Below are 22128 nucleotides of genomic sequence, written 5' to 3' on the forward strand. Positions count from 1 at the left end.
AAATAATGATTTTATATCAAACACGGCAGTCAACAGAAACCAAGCCAAGTCTCCTCTCAGAGTGAGAGTGAGAGTGAGAGTGAGAGTGAGAGTGAGAGAGATTAATGTTAGGTAAGAATATTCAGTTCTAGGGAACCCTGTAACCTTAAACTGAATAAGTGGATTGATTTACAGGTCATCTGTGGAGTGTCTATTCTGCAATGCGTCTTTATAGAAGTACACAAATGCACTATACACACTCACAGACAAATACTCTTTTTTTCGCTCTACCGTTCTCTACACACTCACACTCCTCCAGGTGCCATCTTAGTTCATACCTCCTGAAATAACCTTAAGCCCATGTTATGAGTTTCCAGATCCCTTAAACCCCTCTCCCTTATTGAGGTTTGCCTGGCCAGACTGTGTGTTTTCATGGAGCACCTTTTTGAGAAGTTAGATTGTCGTTTTTGCCAACTGTTGAGATCAGAGCCATTTCCGGACCATGTCCATCATGGTGCATGGTAATTGACAGCATAACAGTTATTAGGTTAGGCTATTATGTGTGTGTGTCATGCGTGTCGTGTCAAATGGCAACCCGCCACACACATTATTCTCTGCCATGCTCCATTTTCCATCAATAACTCCTGGCGTGTGTGTTTGTGCCATGACACATATGTGTGAGTGACGCAGTAATCCCGTGTGTGTGGGATAGGTGTGAAAGCAGCGTAGGGTGTAGAGTTACTGACAGAAATCCATTAGATCACACTGGCAGCTGGGCTTAATTATTGCTAACTAGAAAGAGAGGGAGGGAGCAGGCAGGAAAGAAAGAGAGCAAAAGACAAAGATGGGAATGGGGGAAATGGAGAAGGAGAGAGAGGTGGGTGTAATTAAGACCAGGCAGATAGTTGTAGAGAGGTTTATGTAATGGCCACGTCACACTTCCATGCTCTCCTTGCAAAAACTGAATCCATAGGGAGCTGTGGCTCTCCTTCTTTGGCTTGTGTGAAGTTGTATATGGGGTTGTGGCTATATTGGACAGGTGTGCGTGTTGCTTGTTTGCCATGCAGTGTATTTGTACAGTGTGTGTGCTTGCTTTTGTGTGTGTATGTGCGTGTATGTGTGTGTCACCGGTGACTAGGCTTGGTCAGTGTCCAGATTTTCATACCGGCATACCGTTCCTCTGCCATCCCGGGATTTACGGTATTACAGGCATAGCACACAAGGGGGGCGCTAAAAACACACAAAAAGCCCATTGTGCAACTATTACCAGAATACTAACAAAATTAGCACAAGTAATATCAAAATCACATCGACGCTGTTCGCTAAATGCTAACGAGCGAAAACAAACAAACAAACTAATTGCAAATCCAGGCAAATCCAGCTCATAAAGTTATACAAGCATAGCTAGTAGCTACCGAATGTCATTTTCGGTGAGTGTGGACATATACAAGCGAAAGTGAACTAGAGAAATTGTGCAAATGAACAAAGTTGTGATGCAAGCTTTTCTAAAGGAAGAGCAGCATGGAGCAGAAGGGAGGAGGAGAAAAAAACGCTAGTAGGAAGCACAGGGAAAAAATGGCAGCTGTACAGATAACTCATCCAGAGCTCTTTGACTTCTGGCAGAAAATCATTCTAAGTTATCTGATGGCAAACATTTAGTGAATTGCATACAAGTGTAACTTCATCACCTCATGTGTGCCGCACAACAGAGACTCGCCGATAGATATAGAACGCTACCACAGGAGGTTGGTGGCACCTTAATTGGGGAGGACGTGCTCTTTTGGTAATGGCTGGAGCGGAATCAGTAGAATGGTATCAAATACATCATACGTGGTTTCCATGTGTTTGATGCGATTCCATTTGCTCTGTTCCGGCCATTATTATGAGCCGTCCTCCCCTCAGCAGCCTCCACTGAACGCTACCGCTTTTTCCCATTGCGCTATTTACAAACAAACATGTGACTGGCTCAACTGTTCTGGGGAACTATGGTAATAATAATGTAAAATAATGTGACAGGTGAAGTGAAGAACGCAATCTGCTTTATCTCCTAACATATTGCACAAGTAGCTACAAATATTCAAATGTATTGATAAACTTCAAATAAATAGTTTTGACTGTATTGACGTTATTGAAAAACCGTCCCGTGGCTTTTTCCTAATATCCCGGGATACGGTAAAGCCTAGCACCAGTGGCTTTTTCCTAATATCCCGGGATACCGTAAAGCCTAGCACCAGTGGCTTTTTCCTAATATCCCGGGATACGGTAAAGCCTAGCACCAGTGGCTTTTTCCTAATATCCCGGGATACCGTAAAGCCTAGCACCAGTGGCTTTTTCCTAATATCCCGGGATACGGTAAAGCCTAGCACCAGTGGCTTTTTCCTAATATCCCGGGATACCGTAAAGCCTAGCACCAGTGGCTTTTTTCCTAATATCCCGGGATACGGTAAAGCCTAGCACCAGTGGCTTTTTCCTAATATCCCGGGATACGGTAAAGCCTAGCACCAGTGGCTTTTTCCTAATATCCCGGGATACGGTAAAGCCTAGCACCAGTGGCTTTTTCCTAATATCCCGGGATACGGTAAAGCCTAGCACCAGTGGCTTTTTTCCTAATATCCCGGGATACGGTAAAGCCTAGCACCAGTGGCTTTTTCCTAATATCCCGGGATACGGTAAAGCCTAACACCAGTGGCTTTTTCCTAATATCCCGGGATACGGTAAAGCCTAGCACCAGTGGCTTTTTCCTAATATCCCGGGATACGGTAAAGCCTAGCACCAGTGGCTTTTTCCTAATATCCCGGGATACGGTAAAGCCTAGCACCAGTGGCTTTTTCCTAATATCCCGGGATACGGTAAAGCCTAGCACCAGTGGCTTTTTCCTAATATCCCGGGATACGGTAAAGCCTAGCACCAGTGACATGTATTTTTGTTTAACTCCTCTAATTAGCCACCTCTCCCGTCGGCGGCGGCCACATCTTCCAATCAGCTTGTTCCGCTCATTACCCAGAGTTCAGTTCATTTCAGGGTTTTCATCAAATTAAGGCAGTGTGTGTCAGTTCAATCTCATCCCGATGGGGACCTGTGTTATCTAGTTCGCGCCTGGGAAGAGATGAGTCTATCACAATGGAGTATTTTCTGTCATAATGCAGAATAAAAGACAGTACTGATCAGAAGTTAGAGCAGCTGAGTTAAATTGAGGATTGTCCTGTTGACTAACTGAAATGCCACACTGTTCCCTCTGTGACTTTGTATCTGTGTGTCTGTCTCAGTTCTGGATGTCTGCTCTGGCCACCACCATCCCTGTGCCCTGTGTGACTCTTTCTCTCTGTCTGTGTCTGTCTCAGTTCTGGATGTCTGCTCTGGCCACCACCATCCCTGTGCCCTGTGGAGCCTTCATGCCCGTCTTCGTCATTGGTAAGAGAAGTGTGTGTGTGTGTGTTTCAGCAATAATGTTAACCCTGCAGATATGATATGCTATGCTATTCAGTCTTGTGAGTGTCTGTGTACCAGTTTGTTACTCTCTCATTAACTGTGTGTGCATGTGCGCGTGTGTGCGTGCATTCGTGTTCTAGGGGCAGCATTTGGCCGTCTGGTCGGGGAGAGCATGGCCGCCTGGTTCCCTGATGGCATCCACTCTGATGGCACCATCTACCCCATAGTGCCAGGAGGGTACGCCGTTGTGGGTGAGTTACTGTAGAAACACACACACACACACACACACACACACAAAGACAAAGTTTGGTACATCTAGACACCATTATTGTAACAATTAGGAAGTAGAAAGCCAGATACAATAAGACACTGCTAGACACTATAGTAATATAAAGACATTTATGTCAAAGATAAAAACTAAATGATGCGCTTTAGATGTCCCCTTTGGCAAGATGTCTCTTAATGTTGTTGCTATGAGTGATATTGCTGTTAGCGTTGTTGTTGACGGTTGTGCTGATCATGCTATTGTTCAGTGTTGGGGTTGATGTCAACTGTGTTTGTGTCTAATGGGTGCTGATGTTGTTGACTCACTTCTAACTCAGCTTTCTGTCTCTCTGATGATCCCTCTTTCATCTCAGCATGGCTAGATTTGTCCTCTCCTTCTCGTTCTCTCTCAAATCAAATGAAATGTCTCTCTTTCTCTCTCTCTCGCTCTTTTTCCTCCCTCCATCCTTATGAAGTTAGGAATAATCAACCTTCCTTCCCTCCCTCCTCTCTATCACTCTCTCCACTCCTCCTTTCTCTCATCTCTTTTTCTTTCTTCAATAATGGTTACAAAATATTGAAGAAGTTTAACCTCTTCATCACTAGGCACCTGGCTAAAGTGCCTGCCTCGAAAATACATGCCCAAATTGAATAGAGTATATCTCCTCCAAAACGACAAGGGCTATAAACATAGCAAAAGAAAGGTAACACATGTGAGATGTATCTTGAAGTGAAATAATTAATGTGGGTATTACTGTGTCAGACTACATGAAGCTAGAACACAGCATCAATTGGGAGGTTTTGATTCCACCTGAAAAGTAACTTCAGGTTTTATAGGGAATGCTTTATTGGACTTATGCAGCTGCAGCCCCTAAACACTATGGGACCATAGCCCAATATCTGATGAGTACTTATGTGAAGTTTGATGCCAGTAAAGTAAACCAAAGTTGTAGGGGTTTTAGTTGAAGTATGTTTAGGCGGATTACCAAATGGAGACATTTGGGTAGATTTGGGCACCATCAGTGCCATTTGACTTTTATCAGGTACCAGAAAGCAAAAGTCATTTAATTTCACTAACATTGTACATTCCATCAAAATACAACTGTTTTGATGTTGTTTCCAATGTTCTCCCAGACCTCTATACGTGTTGACTAAAGTGATAAATCAGTGACAAGAAATAATACACATACAGTGAGGGGAAGAAAGTATTTGATCCCCTGCTGATTTTGTACGTTTGCCCACTGACAAAGAAATTATCAGTCTATAATTTTAATGGTAGGGTTATTTGAACAGTGAGAGACAGAATAACAACAAAAAAATCCAGAAAAATGCATGTCAAAAATCTTATAAATTGATTTGCATTTTAATTAGGGAAATAAGTAGTTGACCCCCTCTCAATCGAAAGATTTCTGGCTCCCAGGTGTCTTTTATACAGGTAACGAGCTGAGATTAGGAGCACACTCTTAAAGGGAGTGCTCCTAATCTCAGCTTGTTACCTATATAAAAGACACCTGTCCACAGAAGCAATCAATCAATCAGATTCCAAACTCTCCACCATGGCTAAGACCAAAGAGCTCTCCAAGGATGTCAGGGACAAGATTGTAGACCTACACAAGGCTAGAATAGGCTACAAGACCATCACCAAGCAGCTTGGTGAGAAGGTGACAACAGTTGGTGCGATTATTCACAAATGGAAGAAACACAAAAGACTGTCAATCTCCCTCGGCCTGGGGCTCCATGCATGATCTCACCTCGTGGAGTTGCAATGATCATGAGAACGGTGAGGAATCAGCCCAGAACTACACGGGAGGATCTTGTCAATGATCTCAAGGCAGCTGGGACCATAGTCACCAAGAAAACAATTGGTAACACACTACGCCGTGAAGGACTGAAATCCTGCAGCGCCCGCAAGGTCCCCCTGCTCAAGAAAGCACATATACAGGGCCGTCTGAAGTTTGCCAATGAACATCTGAATGATTCAGAGGAGAACTGGGTGAAAGTGTTGTGGTCAGATGAGACCAAAATCGAGCTCTTTGGTCTCAACTCAACTCACCGTGTTTGGAGGAGGAGGAATGCTGCCTATGACCCCAAGAACACCATCCCCACCGTCAAACAAGGAGGTGGAAACATTATGCTTTGGGGGTGTTTTTCTGCTAAGGGGACAGGACAACTTCACCGCATCAAAGGGACGATGGACGGGGCCATGTACCGTCAAATCTTGGGTGAGAACCTCCTTCCCTCAGCCAGGGCATTGAAAATGGGTCGTGGATGGGTATTCCAGCATGACAATGACCCAAAACACACAGCCAAGGCAACAAAGGAGGGGCTCAAGAAGAAGCACATTAAGGTCCTGGAGTGGCCTAGCCAGTCTCCAGACCTTAATCTCATAGAAAATCTGTGGAGGGAGCTGAAGGTTCGAGTTGCCAAACGTCAGCCTTGAAACCTTAATGACTTGGAGAAGATCTGCAAAGAGGAGCGGGACAAAATCCCTCCTGAGATGTGTGCAAACCTGGTGGCGAACTACAAGAAACGTCTCACCTCTGTGATTGCCAACAAGGGTTTTGCCACCAAGTACTAAGTCATGTTTTGCAGAGGGGTCAAATACTTATTTCCCTCATTAAAATGCAAATCAATTCATAAAAATTTTGACATGCGTTTTTCTGGATTTTGTTGTTGTTATTCTGTCTCTCACTGTTCAAATAAACCTACCATTAAAATTATAGACTGATCATTTCTTTGTCAGTGGGCAAACGTACAAAATCAGCAGGGGATCAAATACTTTTTTCCTTCACTGTAGCATTCTATTGTAAGTAAACTTCCGTGTGGGCCTCAATTTAGCCAATAAAAGTGTTATCATACAATAAACACAGACTCGATTGTGATCCTTGCAGGACTAGCTAGCTAGCTACGCTAAGCTAGCTAGCGAGCTAAGCTAGCGCTAACTTACGTTGAGCTTCAGTTACTCAAATAGATATTTTAGAATGTATGTTTTGTACTCATACAATAAATTAGTAATAATAGTATTAGAAGTAATAAATAACAATGGGATTACGTACTCTTCTGATGCTTGAGTAGGGCCCTGGACACGATAACCTTCGTTCTCGTCGTTGGGGTCTGGTTCGTCCGGTCTAAGCAGGTCCTCATCGTCCGATTCAGAGTCAATGGGGATACATGGAGTCCAACGTTCATCTGTTACAATTGCTAACGCCTCTGTAACTGTATATTTCTTACTAGAGCCTGCCATATTTTTATAAACTTTGCGTTTTCCCTCCGAAATTCAAGTGCTGTTGTGCGCTCTGCGTAACCGTGCGTAATACAGCAAGTCAACTAATGTGATACAATGAGGTGCTCACATGGATATTTCAACAACCGGTTGGTCGATTTTGACATGTGACCCCTCTATCGAAAGTTCTGGATCAGTAGAATTAGATTAGCACAATTCCAAGTCACTGGGATTGCTTTATATATCCAGAAGATGGAGACAAAACAGTGCCTGCTGTGATTGAAACAAACTACTGACTTCATCTTCAAATACATTCTTGGCCATGTAAAACGATGTAAACTCTTTGAAATCGACTCGGAATGAGAGAGAGACACTACTTTTGGTAACAAAAACAACAAAGGTAAGACGCAGTTTGTTGTTGTGATAAAAATAATTAAAGTTTGTTATTGACGTTCTTTGATTAATAGTTTAGTGAGTGTTGGTCATAGAGGAACACGCCTATAAGTTATCTGTCTACGAATATACGGGCATGCACGGTTTCAAAATAGAGTACTGGTTTTGCTATATGCTTATATATTTGCTTGGAGTCTGAATATTATTTCATTTGGGCAACAACAGTTTAGCTAGATTCACAGTTGAGGCGCTTCTCGTTCCAGTAGTGTATATATATAACATTCAGGTATTCACACGTTTAAAAACCGTACTACGTCATTGTTTGAGATTGCGAGAGGAGTACCCCGGATATGGGGAACCTCGGGATGAAGAGGTTAAAAGATGTAACTTTTTTTATCTTTGACTTTGTGAGGTACAGTCATCTCACCCATCCCCCATCCCTCTCCCCTCTCCTCCCTCCCTCCCCCATCGCCCCTCCTCACTTTGTTGTCACAGTATTATTGATGAAGGCTCAGTATAGAGTTGAGGTGATGAGAAGTATGATTGCACTGATATTGCTATTACTACATTAGTAATGTTAATGGGTAGTAATCATCTGTACCTATTCCCTGTACTCCTACTCTCTTCCTCTCTCCTCTTCTCCTCTCATCCTTTCTTCCTCTCTCCTCCCTTCTCTCCTCTTCCCTCCCTTCCTCTCCTCATCTCCCCCTGTCTTCCTCACCCCTCTCCTCCTAGGTGCGGCGGCCCTGTCTGGAGCGGTGACCCACACAGTGTCGACGGCGGTCATTGTGTTTGAGCTGACGGGTCAGATCAGCCACATCCTGCCGGTGATGATAGCGGTGATACTGGCCAACGCCGTGGCCCAGTCCCTCCAGCCCTCGCTATATGACTCCATCATCAGGATCAAGAAACTACCCTACCTCCCAGAGCTGGGCTGGGGACACCACGAGTACGTAGGACTACACTTCTATCTATCTATCTATCTATCTATTCCCGTCTTTCTCCCCACTTAATTTGTACTTCTATTTATCCCGCTTTCTGTCTTTTTCTCATTCTCTTTAAATCTCTCTTGGTTCCTCTTGCTGGGTTGGGGACTAGTGAGCAGAGCATATGAGCGGAGTGGAGCGGGAGCGAGCGTGGAGCGTGAGCGGACGGATTTTGAACAGAGCGCAGAGCGGCATTTTTAAAAGGACGGAGCGTCGCCCTATGTCCCGCTCCAATTTCGCTCGCTCACACCAAGAGTCTGAAGCATGCTCAAGCCTGACCCAGAATCCATCTGTTTAATTTAATTTGTGTCGTCCAAGAATTTGTATTTTATAGAGCGAGGAGCAGCAGCAGCAACAAGAGAAAAGCGTAGAGGAATTCAAAAGTTTATTCACTGCAGGCAAAGGCCCAACCATAACAAGGGAGAGAAAAAGAGAGCTGGATGTAGCATTTTTAAAAATGATTTTCATGGACTATGAACCGCTGAGTAAAGGAGAACGCGAAGGGATGCAACACTTCGCCAGCGCAGCTCAACCGGGCTACACCCCCCCCCAAGAAACTATGATAAATCAGTACTTTACTTTGTCAAATTTACATCTGAGATGCCCCATTCACATGCTTCAGCTGGCGATCAAAAACGCCGTTAACGAGCACGACAACATTAATAGGCTGTTAGTGAAAGTCGGGCACCTGGTGAAAAGTGTACGCAAGAGCACAGAGGAAACCGACCAATTAGGTGTCCGCCCCACAAATGCCTGCGCCATTCGATGGAGCAGCCAGCTGCGGATGATTCAGTCGTTCATCCGGTTGTTCCAAAAAGACCCGTTATGGCAAAACAAACTCAAGTCTAATGTTGCTAACATCACCCTGAATCAAGTACCGCAGCTGACGCACCTTGTCCGTGTGCTGACACCACTAGCAGACCTCACAGACAAAATGCAGAAGGAGCTGGGGAACCTGGGGATGATCCTCCATGCTGTCACAGAAATCAAATCCCTGCTCACCGATTACACTCACGCTGCACTTCCAATGGGCATCGCTGCTTTTGCAGAAACATTGGCAAACAACGTGTCAATTCGCTATGGAATATACTATACTGATTAACATCTCATTTTAGCGTCAGTGTTAGATCCCCGTTTCAAGACAGAATGGATAATCCGAGATGAGTCTGTATGCAACAAATTCGGGAAAATAAAGTAAGGCTGTGGTTTAAGCTAAAAGTGAAATACATGCAGATTTCGTTCCTTTTTTGGAGTGAGCGGGGGGGCGATTTGAGTGGAGCGCGATGCAAACTGCGTTGAGCGCTGAGCGATAATGAGCGGACTGGCCTGATGTGGCTTTGAGCGGGGGGAGCGGAGGGGTGAACAACTCCGTGAGCGAGGAGCTGAGATTCTCACCGCTCCACTCCGCTCATATGCTCTGCTAGTGAGGGGACGATTGAGGGGACTAGTGGTTCCTCTTGCTGGGTTGGGGACTAGTGAGGGGACGATTGAGGATTGAGGGGACTAGTGGTTCCTCTTGCTGGGTTGGGGACTAGTGAGGGGACGATTGAGGATTGAGGGGACTAGTGGTGCCTCTTGCTGGGTTGGGGACTAGTGTGGGGACTAGTGGTGCCTCTTGCTGGGTTGGGGACTAGTGTGGGGACTAGTGTTTCCTCTTGCTGGGTTTGGGACTAGTGAGGGGACTAGTGTTTCCTCTTGCTGGGTTTGGGACTAGTGAGGGGACTAGTGGTGCCTCTTGCTGGGTTTGGAACTAGTGAGGGGACTAGTGGTGCCTCTTGCTGGGTTTGGGACTAGTGAGGGGACTAGTGGTGCCTCTTGCTGGGTTTGGAACTAGTGAGGGGACTAGTGTTTCCTCTTGCTGGGTTTGGGACTAGTGAGGGGACTAGTGGTGCCTCTTGCTGGGTTTGGAACTAGTGAGGGGACTAGTGGTGCCTCTTGCTGGGTTTGGGACTAGTGAGGGGACTAGTGGTGCCTCTTGCTGGGTTTGGAACTAGTGAGGGGACTAGTGGTTCCTCTTGCTGGGTTGGGGACTAGTGAGGGGACATATTTCTTTTTTTATTTGTGGGAATACGTGGGAAAGGATTTCCTAAATTATAGATTTTTTTGCTGAATTCCTGGCGATTGTATACGTTTTTTTAACCAAAAACTAAAATCCTAAAAAATTTGATTTTTTGCTGTCGTGTCGGAGGTTGGCATGCTCAGCCTGTCTGGAGGGAAGGAAACCTGTCTAGGGAACCGTGTGGCCGGGGTAGAGGGGTAGAACCACAAATGTGCTGAGGCAGAACCTGCTCTCTCTCACACTGTCACCTCCTATACAGTACAACTATAACGTCCAGATGCAACCTCACCTCTGGAGCTATAAGTTCAGGACTGACTTGGATGTAGTTCCAAAGTAATCTCCAAAAGACAGAGGAATTGACAGATTACATTTTTTTTAGGCTTAACTATTCACTCCCATTTTCTAATAGTTGTCACTCACTGACTGTATAGGTGGTGCTAATAACTCCTCCCTCTCTTCCACTCCTCCCCTCGTCATCCCTCTCTCCTATCATCCTTCAGGAAGTATAATATTCGTGTGGAGGACATCATGATCAGGGATGTGACCTACATCACCCTCAACTGCTGCTATAGAGACCTGCATGATGTACTGCTGGCTGGACACCTCAAGACCCTGGCCCTGCTCGAGTCCAGTGGTGAGACACGCACACACACACTCATACTTTACAGACGCAGACACGCACACACACATATTACAGACACTAAAGAACATTTTCAGTCAAATAAATGCTCCCCTACACACACATTCAAGTTATGATAATATTCTTATAGAGTATGCCAAGTCTGTCATAATTGTGCAGCAATGCCAAAGCAATTAACTGGGGCAATTATTTTAAACAAACAAACACACCCCCTGTTGTGGACACACACACACACTCACACTCAGACGCCTGGCTGTTCTCAGTTACATAACTCACCATGCAGCAACATGTGTTAGGAGTCCCCTGCAGTCTGCACATTAACTACTGTTCTAAAATACCTCTCTTTCTCCTCTCCTCCATCCCATCTTCCCACTCTGTCCTCCCCCTCTCACTCTAATCTCCTGGCCCCTCTCTCTCCATTTCTCTTCTCTTCCATCATCCCTCTTGTTTTTATTCTTATCTGTCTCTCTCCTCTACCTTTCATCCCATCTACTCTGTCCTCTCTTCACCACCTCACTCCCTTCTTACTTGCACTCTCGTCTCATATTTCTCTCCATCCATCTCTCCCTTGCTGCCCCTCACTTTCCCTGCTCTTTCTTTCTCCCTCTCTTTTTCTCCAAACCCCCCCAGAGTCGATGATCCTGCTGGGTTCTATTGAGCGTGCCCAGCTCCAGGCCCTCCTGTCCCTACAGCTGGGCCGGCCACGGAGGCTGGAGTACCTGAGAGACCGGGCTACTGCTGAGAAGAAGCGCCTGTCGATGGTCTCCCACCCGGGCAGCGAGGAAGGCTCCCAGAGGGTTAACCAGGAGGTCCGGTTCCAGGTAAGTACAGTCTTGACAACCCACACCAAGCTAAACATTACACTCTTCAAGGTCAGTCATGTCTGGAGTCTCCAGTACAACACCAAGCTAACAGTACACATAAAGCTGTAAAGTTGGGATGTTTACCCAAAACGTCTTGAAGACAAGATCAGTGGAGGAGGATAGGATACCAGGTCAGCGTTCTAGTCCCATGGTTGATATGTGAGAGAAAAGGTTTTAACAAGCCTTTATTGTCCCATCAATAAGAGACCGCGTGAGAGAGAGACTGAAAGAAGGAGTGAAAGAGAGAGAGAGACAGACCGAGAGAGGGAGAAACAGAAAGAGAAAACAGAGAGAGGGACCGACGGAGAGAGTGACAGTGACAGAGAGAGAGAGAAACAGAGAGAGGGGGACCGACGGAGAGAGTGACCGACTGAGAGAGTGACAGAGAGAGACGGGGACCGACGGAGAGAGAGACAGAGGAGGAGAGAGAGACAGAGAAGGAGCGAGAGAGAAACAGAGAGAGAGACAGAGAAGGAGAGAGAGAAACAGAGAGAGAGGGATCTGTGTGTGTGCGCGCATTCGGTTGTGTGCGTGTGTGTGTGTGTGTGTGTGTGTGAGCACTGGCACACAGAGCTGAAATTGGGGTTTTGAGGCTGCCAATGTCTAACTTTGTTTTGAGGGCTAGCACTACTGTATTCAGAATACTGATCTGGTTCCTCCTCCCTGCGCCACCCCTGCACCCCACCCCAGGCTAGTGGGGTTCTACTCAGCCATTCACAGCAGGCCAGGTGGAGGGAGGAGGAGGAGGAGGGGAATGGAGTGGGTGGCGGGTAAGAGGGGAAACAAGCGTTTTCTCCCGCTTTTCCCCCCAGGACGCCAGGGTTTGGATATCCAACTATTCATCACACACACTCATTTACAGTGGGGGAAAAAAGTATTTAGTCAGCCACCAATTGTGCAAGTTCTCCCACTTAAAAAGATGAGAGAGGCCTGTAATTTTCATCATAGGTTCACGTCAACTATGACAGACAAATTGAGAAAAAGAATCCAGAAAATCACATTGTAGGATTTTTAATGAATTTATTTGCAAATTATGGTGGAAAATAAGTATTTGGTCACCTACAAACAAGCAAGATTTCTGGCTCTCACAGACCTGTAACTTCTTCTTTAAGAGGCTCCTCTGTCCTCCACTCGTTACCTGTATTAATGGCACCTGTTTGAACTTGTTATCAGTATAAAAGACACCTACCTGTCCACAACCTCAAACAGTCACACTCCAAACTCCACTATGGCCAAGACCAAAGAGCTGTCAAAGGACACCAGAAACAAAATTGTAGACCTGCACCAGGCTGGGAAGACTGAATCTGCAATAGGTAAGCAGCTTGGTTTGAAGAAATCAACTGTGGGAGCAATTATTAGGAAATGGAAGACATACAAGACCACTGATAATCTCCCTCGATCTGGGGCTCCACGCAAGATCTCACCCCGTGGGGTCAAAATGATCACAAGAACGGTGAGCAAAAATCCCAGAACCACACGGGGGGACCTAGTGAATGACCTGCAGAGAGCTGGGACCAAAGTAAAAAGCCTACCATCAGTAACACACTACGCCGCCAGGGACTCAAATCCTGCAGTGCCAGACGTGTCCCCCTGCTTAAGCCAGTACATGTCCAGGCCCGTCTGAAGTTTGCTAGAGTGCATTTGGATGATCCAGAAGAGGATTGGGAGAATGTCATATGGTCAGATGAAACCAAAATCGAACTTTTTGGTAAAAACTCAACTTGTCGTGTTTGGAGGACAAAGAATGCTGAGTTGCATCCAAAGAACACCATACCTACTGTGAAGCATGGGGGTGGAAACATCATGCTTTGGGGCTGTTTTTCTGCAAAGGGACCAGGACGACTGATCCGTGTAAAGGAAAGAATGAATGTGGCCATGTATCGTGAAATTTTGAGTGAAAACCTCCTTCCATCAGCAAGGGCATTGAAGATGAAACGTGGCTGGGTCTTTCAGCATGACAATGATCCCAAACACACCGCCCGGGCAACGAAGGAGTGGCTTCGTAAGAAGCATTTCAAGGTCCTGGAGTGGCCTAGCCAGTCTCCAGATCTCAACCCCATAGAAAATCTTTGGAGGGAGTTGAAAGTCCGTGTTGCCCAGCGATAGCCCCAAAACATCACTGCTCTAGAGGAGATCTGCATGGAGGAATGGGCCAAAATACCAGCAACAGTGTGTGAAAACCTTGTGAAGACTTACAGAAAACATTTGACCTGTGTCATTGCCAACAAAGGGTATATAACAAAGTATTGAGAAACTTTTGTTATTGACCAAATACTTATTTTCCACCATAATTTGCAAATAAATTCATTAAAAATCCTACAATGTGATTTTCTGGAGAAAAAATATCTCATTTTGTCTGTCATAGTTGACGTGTACCTATGATGAAAATTACAGGCCTCTCTCATCTTTTTAAGTGGGAGAACATGCACAATTGGTGGCTGACTAAATACTTTTTTTCCCCACTGTAGCTCTCTCAGCGCTCTCGCTTTCTCACTCTCTCTGTTTTTCTCGCTCTCGCTCTCGCTCTCGCTAAAAACAAAAAAAACAAAAATAAAAGCATTGTAAGTTTTAATTTTCTAAAGTTGGTGTGGGAGAGTTGGAAAAATAATTGTTATCAATCAATAATGACAAACCTCCTGGCATTGACAAGCTACTGAGGATGGTAGCTGACTCTATAGCCACTCCTATCTGTCATATCTTTAATCTGAGCCTAGAGGAAAGTGTTTGTCCTCAGGCCTGGAGGGAAGCCAAAGTCATTCCACTACCCAAGAGTGGTAAAGCGCCTTTACTAGTTCTATTTATATTTATTTATTTATTTATTATTTCTATTTATTATAGTTCTAACAGCAGACCTATCAGCTTGCTGCCAGCTCTTGGCAAACTGTTGGAAAAAATGGTTTGACCAAATACAATGCTATTTTTCTGTAAACTAATTACCAATAGACTTTCAGCATGGTTATAGAGAAGGGCACTCAACATGTACTGCATTGACACAAATGACTGATGATTGGTTGAAAGAAATGGATAATAATACGATTTTGGTATCTGTACTGTTAGATTTCCGTGCAGCCTTAGATATTATTGACCATAAACTGTTGTTGTTATGGCTTTTCAACCTCTGCCATATCGTGGATTCAGAGCTATCTATCTAATAGAACTCAGAGGGTTTTTCTTTAATGGAAGCTTCTCTAATGTCAAACATGTAAAGTGTGGTGTACCGCAGGGCAGCTCTCTAGACCCTTTACTCTTCTCGATTTTTACCAATGACCTGCCACTGGCATTAAACATAGCCTGTTTGTCCATGTATGCTGATGATTCAACCCTATACGCGTCAGCAACCACAGCTAATGAAGTTACTGAAACCCTTAACAAAGAGTTTCAGTCAGTTTTGGAATGGGTGGCCAGTTGAGGAGACTAAATTACTTGGTGTTACCTTATATTGTAAACTGTCATGGTCAAAACATATTGATTCAATGGATGTAAAGATGGGGAGAGGTCTGTCCGTGATAAAGAGATGCTCTGCTTTTTTGACACCACACTCCACAAAGCCAGTCCTGCAGGCTCTAGTTTGATCTTATCTTGATTATTGTCCAGTCACATGGTCAAGTGCTGCTAAGAAAGACCTAGTTAAGCTGCAGATGGCCCAGAACAGGGCAGCATGTTGTGCTCTTTATTGTAATCAGAGGGCTAATTTTAATACTATGCATGCCAGTCTCTTCTGGCTAAGAGTTTAGGAAAGACTGACTGCATCACTTCTTATTTTTATAAGAAAGATGAATGTGTTGGAAATTCCAAATTGTTTGCATAGTCAACTTACACACAGCACTGACACACACACTTACCACATCAGACATGCCACCAGGGGTCTTGTCACAGTCCCCAGGTCCAGAACTAATTCAAGGAAACATACAGTATTATGCAGAGCCATGATTGCATGGAACTCCTTTCCATCTCATATAGTGCAAGTGAACAGCAAACATGGTTTAAAAAAAACAAATAAAGCAACACCTCACGGCACAACGCCTCTCCCCCATGTGACCTACTTGTTGTGTGTATGTACTGTACTAACTGATAGATGCACACACTACATGTTAATGTTTTTAAATGTATGTCAATTGTAAAGTATTTTGTCTGTAATGTCTTTTTCGTTATGTGTCGGACCCCAGTAAGACTAGCTGTCGCCATTTGGCTTCAGCTAATGGAGATCGTAATAAATAAAAAATATCTCTATCCTCATCACCACTTTCTCTCTTTTCAGCTCTAGTGTTTCTTCCATTCTATTGACTTTTCTTCTCACTTTTTCATTCTGTCTCCTTCTTTAGCTCTCTGCATATTCTCACTATCTCATCTCATTCTCTCCCTCTCGATTGCTTTTTCTATTCCTCCCTCCATCAGGCTGTGTGTGTGGGGGGGTAGTAATAGTGGTGAGATGAGACAGAGAGCAGCCCATTAGATTGATAAGTCAGGAGGAGAGTGAAAGACAATAAAATACAAATTAGATATAGAGAGGGGTGGAGGGAGGCATGGGTGGAGAGAGGAGGAGGAAGAGAGGGGGAAGGAAAGAGGGAGGAGAGAGTGAGGCACATGTTGATGTCCAGAACAGCATGTGAATGTGTCAGTAAGGGAGTTTGCCTGTAAGTATAACTTGTTATTGGATCATTCTGTCGCACTGAATACCTTCCCACAGTGGGACCATTTCTCCAAACGAAACTACAGTGATGTGTGTGGAATGTGTACAGGGGATGTACAATGCCTTCGGAATGTAATCAGACCCCTAGACTTTTTCCACATTTTGTTACATTACAGCCTTATTCTAAAATTGATTAAATAACAAAAAGTCCTCAGCAATCTACACACAATACCCCATAATGACAAAGCGAAAACAGGTTTTTAGAAATCTTTGTCAAATGTTTTTTTTTTAAAGATAAAAAAAAAAGATAATACCTTATTTACATAAGTATTCAGACCCTTTGCTATGAGACTCGAAATTGAGCTCAGGTGCATCCTGTTTCCATTGATCATCCTTGAGATATTTCTACAACTTGATTGGAGTCCACCTGTGGTAAATTCAATTGATTGGACATGATTTGGAAAGGCACACACCTGTCTATATAAGGTCCCACAGTTGACAGTGCATGTCAGAGTAAAAACCAAGCCATGAGGTCGAAGGAATTGTCCGTCGAGCTTCGAGACAGGATTGTGTCGAGGCTCAGATCTCAAAAACATTTCTGCAGCATCGAAGGTCCCCAAGAACACAGTGGCCTCCATCATTCTTAAATGGAAGAAGTTTGGAACCACCAAGACTCTTCCTAGAGCTGGCCACCCGGCCAAACTGAGCAATCGGGAAGAAGGGCCTTGATCAGGGAGGTGATGAAGAACCTGATTGTCACTCTGACAGAGCTCTAGCGTTCCTCTGTGGAGATGGGAGAACCTTCCAGAAGGACAACCATCTATGCAGCACTCCACCAATCAAGCCTTTATGTTAGAGTGGCCAGACGGAAGCCACTCCTCAGTAAAAGGCACATGACTGCCCGCTTGGAGTTTGCCAAAAGGCACCTAAAGACTCTCAGAGAATGAGAAACAAGATTCTCTTGTCTGATGAAACCAAGATTGAACTCTTTGGCCTGAATGCCAAGCGTCACGTCTGGAGGAAACCTGGCACCATCTCTACGATGAAGCATGGTGGTGGCAGGATCATGCTGTGGAGATGTTTTTCAGCGGCAGGGACTGGGAGACTAGTCAGGATCGAGGCAAAGATGATCAGAGCAAAGTACAGAGAGATCCTCGATGACAACCTGCTCCAGAGCGCTCAGGACCTCAGACTGGGGCGAAGGTTCATCTTCCAACAGGACAACAACCCTAAGCACACGGCCAAGACAACGCAGGAGTGGCCTCGGGACAAGTCTCTGAATGTCCTTGAGTGGCCCAGCCAGAGCCCGGACTTGAACCCAATCGAACATCTCTGGAGAGACCAGAAAATAGCTGTGCCGCAATGCTCCCCATCCAACCTGACAGTGCTTGAGAGGATCTTCAGAGAAGAATGGGAGAAACTCCCAAAATACAGGTGTGCCAAGCTTGTAACATCATACCCAAGAAGACTCGAGGCTGTAATCGTTGCCAAAGGTGCTTCAACAAAGTACTGAGTAAAGGGTCTGAATACTTATGTAAATATGATTTTTAATCAATTTTAGAATAAGCCTGTAACCTAACAAAATGTGGAAAAAATCAAGGGGTCAGAATACTTTCCGAAGGCACTGTAGGTACAGCATGTACTGTACTATTGATTAAATGTATTCAGAGTGTATAGTAACTGTGTATGTGTAGATCTCCACAGAGGAGTCTTCCTTCAGTCCCACCCCTACCCCCTCCATGAAGCCACTGAAGCCTGCCCTGAAGAGACCCTCTGTGGTGGACCGCCCTACTGAGATACCCATGCCCACAAGTAAGCACAAGCACAAACACACACACACACACACACACACACAAACCCTCGGTCAGACCTTAACTCCATAGAGTCGATTGACGCACCGGTGTCAGTTTAAGCTGGCTGTTTTTTTTCCACCGCATCGCCGACATTGCTCTTCCGCATCTACGGTGAAAGGTGGCAAAGCTAGAGCGGTGTTTGTCAGATCATGAGACATCCCAAAAATCGGTCTTCTCACGAAAACGTCTGTTATGAACACTCTATGGAAAGGGGAGACTCTCATGAACACGATGATGGTATCCACTCTACGACCCCCACTAATGTCAGGGGACTAGTCTGAAGGTAATTGGTACCGGTTTTAAAGAAAATAATGGAAGGATGAAGGTAGTTTTGTGCCTACCCAAATAAATATATACAGTACCAGTCAAAAGTTTGGACACACCTACTCATTCCAGGGTTTTTCTTTATTTTTACAATTTTCTACATTGTAGAATAATAGTGAAGACATCAAAACTATGAAATAACACATATGGAATCATGTAGTAACCAAAAAAGTGTTGAACAAATCAAAATTATTCAAATAGCCACCCTTTGCCTTGATGACAGCTTTGCACACTCTTGGCATTCTCTCAACCAGCTTCATGAGGTAGTCACCTGGAATGCATTTCAATTAACAGGTGTGCCTTCTTAAAAGTGAATTTGTGGAATTTCTTTCCTTCTTAATGCGTTTGAGCCAATCAGTTGTGTTGTGACACGGTAGGGGTGGTATACAGAAGATAACCCTATTTGGTAAAAGACCAAGTCCATATTATGGCAAGAACAACTCAAAAAAGCAAAGAGAAAAAACTGTCCGTCATTACTTTAAAACATGAAGGTCAGTCAACACGGAACATTTCAAAAACGTTGAAAGTTTCTTCAAGTGCAGTCGCAAAAATCATCAAGCGCTATATATAATAATAATATAATATGCCATTTAGCAGACGCTTTTATCCAAAGCGACTTACAGTCATGTGTGCTAGGATTAAACTGGCTTTCATGAGGACCGGCACAGGAATGGAAGCCCCAGAGTTACCAGCCTCAGAAATTGCTGCCCAAATAAATGCTTCAGATACAGTTGAAGTCGGAAGTTACATACACCTTAGCCAAATACATTTAAACTCAGTTTTTCACAATTCCTGACATTTAATCCTTGTAAAAATTCCCTGTCTTAGGTCAGTTAGGATCACCACTTTATTTTAAGAATGTTAAATGTCAGAATAATAGTAGAGAGAATGGTCTAAATTATTTATTTCATCACATTCCCAGTGGGTCAGAAGTTTACATACACTCAATTAGTATTTGGTATTATTGCCTTTAAATTGTTTAACTTGGGTCAAACGTTTCGGGTAGCCTTCCTCAAGCTTCCCGCAATAAGTTGGGTGAATTTTGGCCCATTCCTCCTGACAGAGCTGGTGTAACTGAGTCAGGTTTGTAGGCCTCCATGCTCGCACATGCTTTTTCAGTTCTGCCCACACATTTTCTATAGGATTGAGGTCAGGGCTTTGTGATGGCCACTCCAATACCTTGACTTTGTTGTCCTTAAGCCATTTTGCCACAACTTTGGAAGTATGCTTGGGGTCATTGTCCATTTGGAAGACCCATTTGCGACCAAGCTTTAACTTCCTGACTGATGTCTTGAGATGTTGCTTCAATATATCCACATTATTTTCCTTCCTCATGATGCCATCTATTTTGTGAAGTGCACCAGTCCCTCCTGCAGCAAAGCACCCCCACAGCATGATGCTGCCACCCCGTGCTTCATGGTTGGGATGGTGTTCTTCGGCTTGCAAGCTACCCCCTTTTTCCTCCAAACATAACGATGGTCATTATGGCCAAACAGTTCTATTTTTGTTTCACAGACCAGAGGACATTTCTCCAAAAAGTATGATCTTTGTCCCCATGTGCAGTTGCAAACCGTAGTCTGTCTTTTTTATGGCGGTTTTGGAGCAGTGGCTTCTTCCTTGCTGAGCGGCCTTTCAAGTTATGTCGTTATATAGGACTCGTTTTACTGTGGATATAGACACTTTTGTACCTGTTTCCTCCAGCATCTTCACAAGGTCCTTTGCTGTTGTTCTGGGATTGATTTGCGCTTTTCGCACCAAAGTACGTTAATCTCTAGCAGACAGAACGCGTCTCCTTCCTGAGCGGTATGACGTCTGTGTGGTCCCATGGTGTTTATGCTTGCGTACTATTGTTTGTACAGATGAACGTGGTACCTTCAGGCGTTTGGTCCCAAGGATGAACCAGACTTGTTGAGGTCTACAATTTATTTGCTGAGGACTTGGCTCATTTTTTTTTGATTTTCCCATGATGTCAAGCAAAGAGGCATTGAGTTTGAAGGTAGGCCTTGAAATACATCCACAGCAATGGACATTAAACCGGTGGAAATCTGTCCTTTGGTCTGGTGAGTCCAAATTTGAGATTTTTGGTTCCATCCGCCGTGTCTTTGTGAAGGCCAGATTCAATATTTTATCAAGTAATTTCTTTATATATATTTCTTTATACCTAAAGGGGTCCTACATTTCAAAATCAACTAGCTAAATGATCCATAGTATGACCAGCCCCACGCCCCCTGTCCCCCCAAGGGCTTAGACTTTTAAGAACTATTAAACTTATTTATTTACTTAGAGCCACTTCAATGGTCTCTCTCTTTCTCTTCTCTTTCTCTTTCTCTTTCTCTCTCTCTCTCTCTCTCTCTCTCTCTCTCTCTCTCTCTCTCTCTCTCTCTCTCTCTCTCTCTCTCTCTCTCTCTCTCTCTCTCTCAGGTCCACAGGACCACTCTAGCAGCGCCTTAAAGAACCTCTTCTGTGTCAACCCTGAGACAGAAGGCCTGGAGGTGAGACACCTGTTTTAAAACACACACACACTCACACACACTCCCCTTACCTCCTACCCTTCTCCTCCAAGCTCAGAATCTCCCAACTCTCTCCTACACATAACCTCTTCCTGCCTAGTCCTGCTCTCCACTCTCTCTGAGTGACACCTCCACACAACCACTTGAGTTGGGAGACTCGAGTGTCTGTTTCTGAGAGTGGTGGGGTGAGCGTTTGCCCAGCGTTGCGGATGCGTTGTGTTAATATTGTTCTTGTCTTTGGCCGCTGGAAGAACAAGAATGTCAACATCAACATAGAGGGCACTGCATCGAGCTCTGCGACTCCTGAGTTTAGGAGGCCACCCAAGCGTGTCAGGATTTCCGTCGTGGTAAGAATGCCGGGAATGCTTGGGGAAACTGCCCAGCAACTGGTCAGCCATCCAATCAACCAATCGCCATCCGCTGCAGGGCTAATCCATGCCGATGGACTGTGATCTGTGCCATCGAGCCAAATGTGTTGAACGTCCTCCTCCCTGTCTGTGAACCATTACTGACCTCTGACCCCTAGTCCTCCTCTTCTGATTGATTGGCTGTTAGAACGCAAACTGAATGCAAACATCGTCAGAATGCAAACTGATTGGTCAAGAGGTCAGTAGGGGTCATGGAGAACTCGACCGCCCCTATAGCTATGACACCCTAAACCGCAAAAGACTGGACCACAGACACGGTTTGTAAACGTGGTCTTTCCTCGGTCAGGGTGGTGTGGTTAAGTTGTGGTCAACTTAAGGGATGTGGCGGTTCAACCAAAGCATGCTGCTACGCTGTCCATCATCAGCCATGTCATTAGAGGCGTCCAATCAGTGACCTTCTACTGGTTTGTGGGTGGGGCCTGGAGCGCTACAGTCCGCCCTTCCACAGAACCAAACCCCTCCCACTTGTTCATCTGCTGTAGTTCTTCATACCATTTGTCATGAGGACACAAGTTATACTAGGGATAGAGGGAGGGGGGTGAGGGAT

General features: G+C 44.8%; 1 protein-coding gene across 1 annotated transcript in view; it reads left to right on the plus strand.

Annotated features, from left to right (window-relative positions):
* LOC121566879 (chloride channel protein 2-like) overlaps positions 1-22128 on the plus strand; it is a 169172-nt gene that overhangs the window by 122329 nt on the left and 24715 nt on the right. Inside the window, 8 exon segments of the mRNA XM_045216188.1 lie at positions 3321-3390; positions 3549-3659; positions 8024-8237; positions 10834-10967; positions 11604-11794; positions 18161-18278; positions 21065-21135; positions 21405-21500. Of these exon segments, the coding sequence (XP_045072123.1) occupies positions 3321-3390; positions 3549-3659; positions 8024-8237; positions 10834-10967; positions 11604-11794; positions 18161-18278; positions 21065-21135; positions 21405-21500 (1005 nt within the window).

This window comes from Coregonus clupeaformis, chromosome 5, assembly GCF_020615455.1.
Source record: "Coregonus clupeaformis isolate EN_2021a chromosome 5, ASM2061545v1, whole genome shotgun sequence".
Classification (NCBI taxonomy): Eukaryota; Metazoa; Chordata; class Actinopteri; order Salmoniformes; family Salmonidae; genus Coregonus; species Coregonus clupeaformis.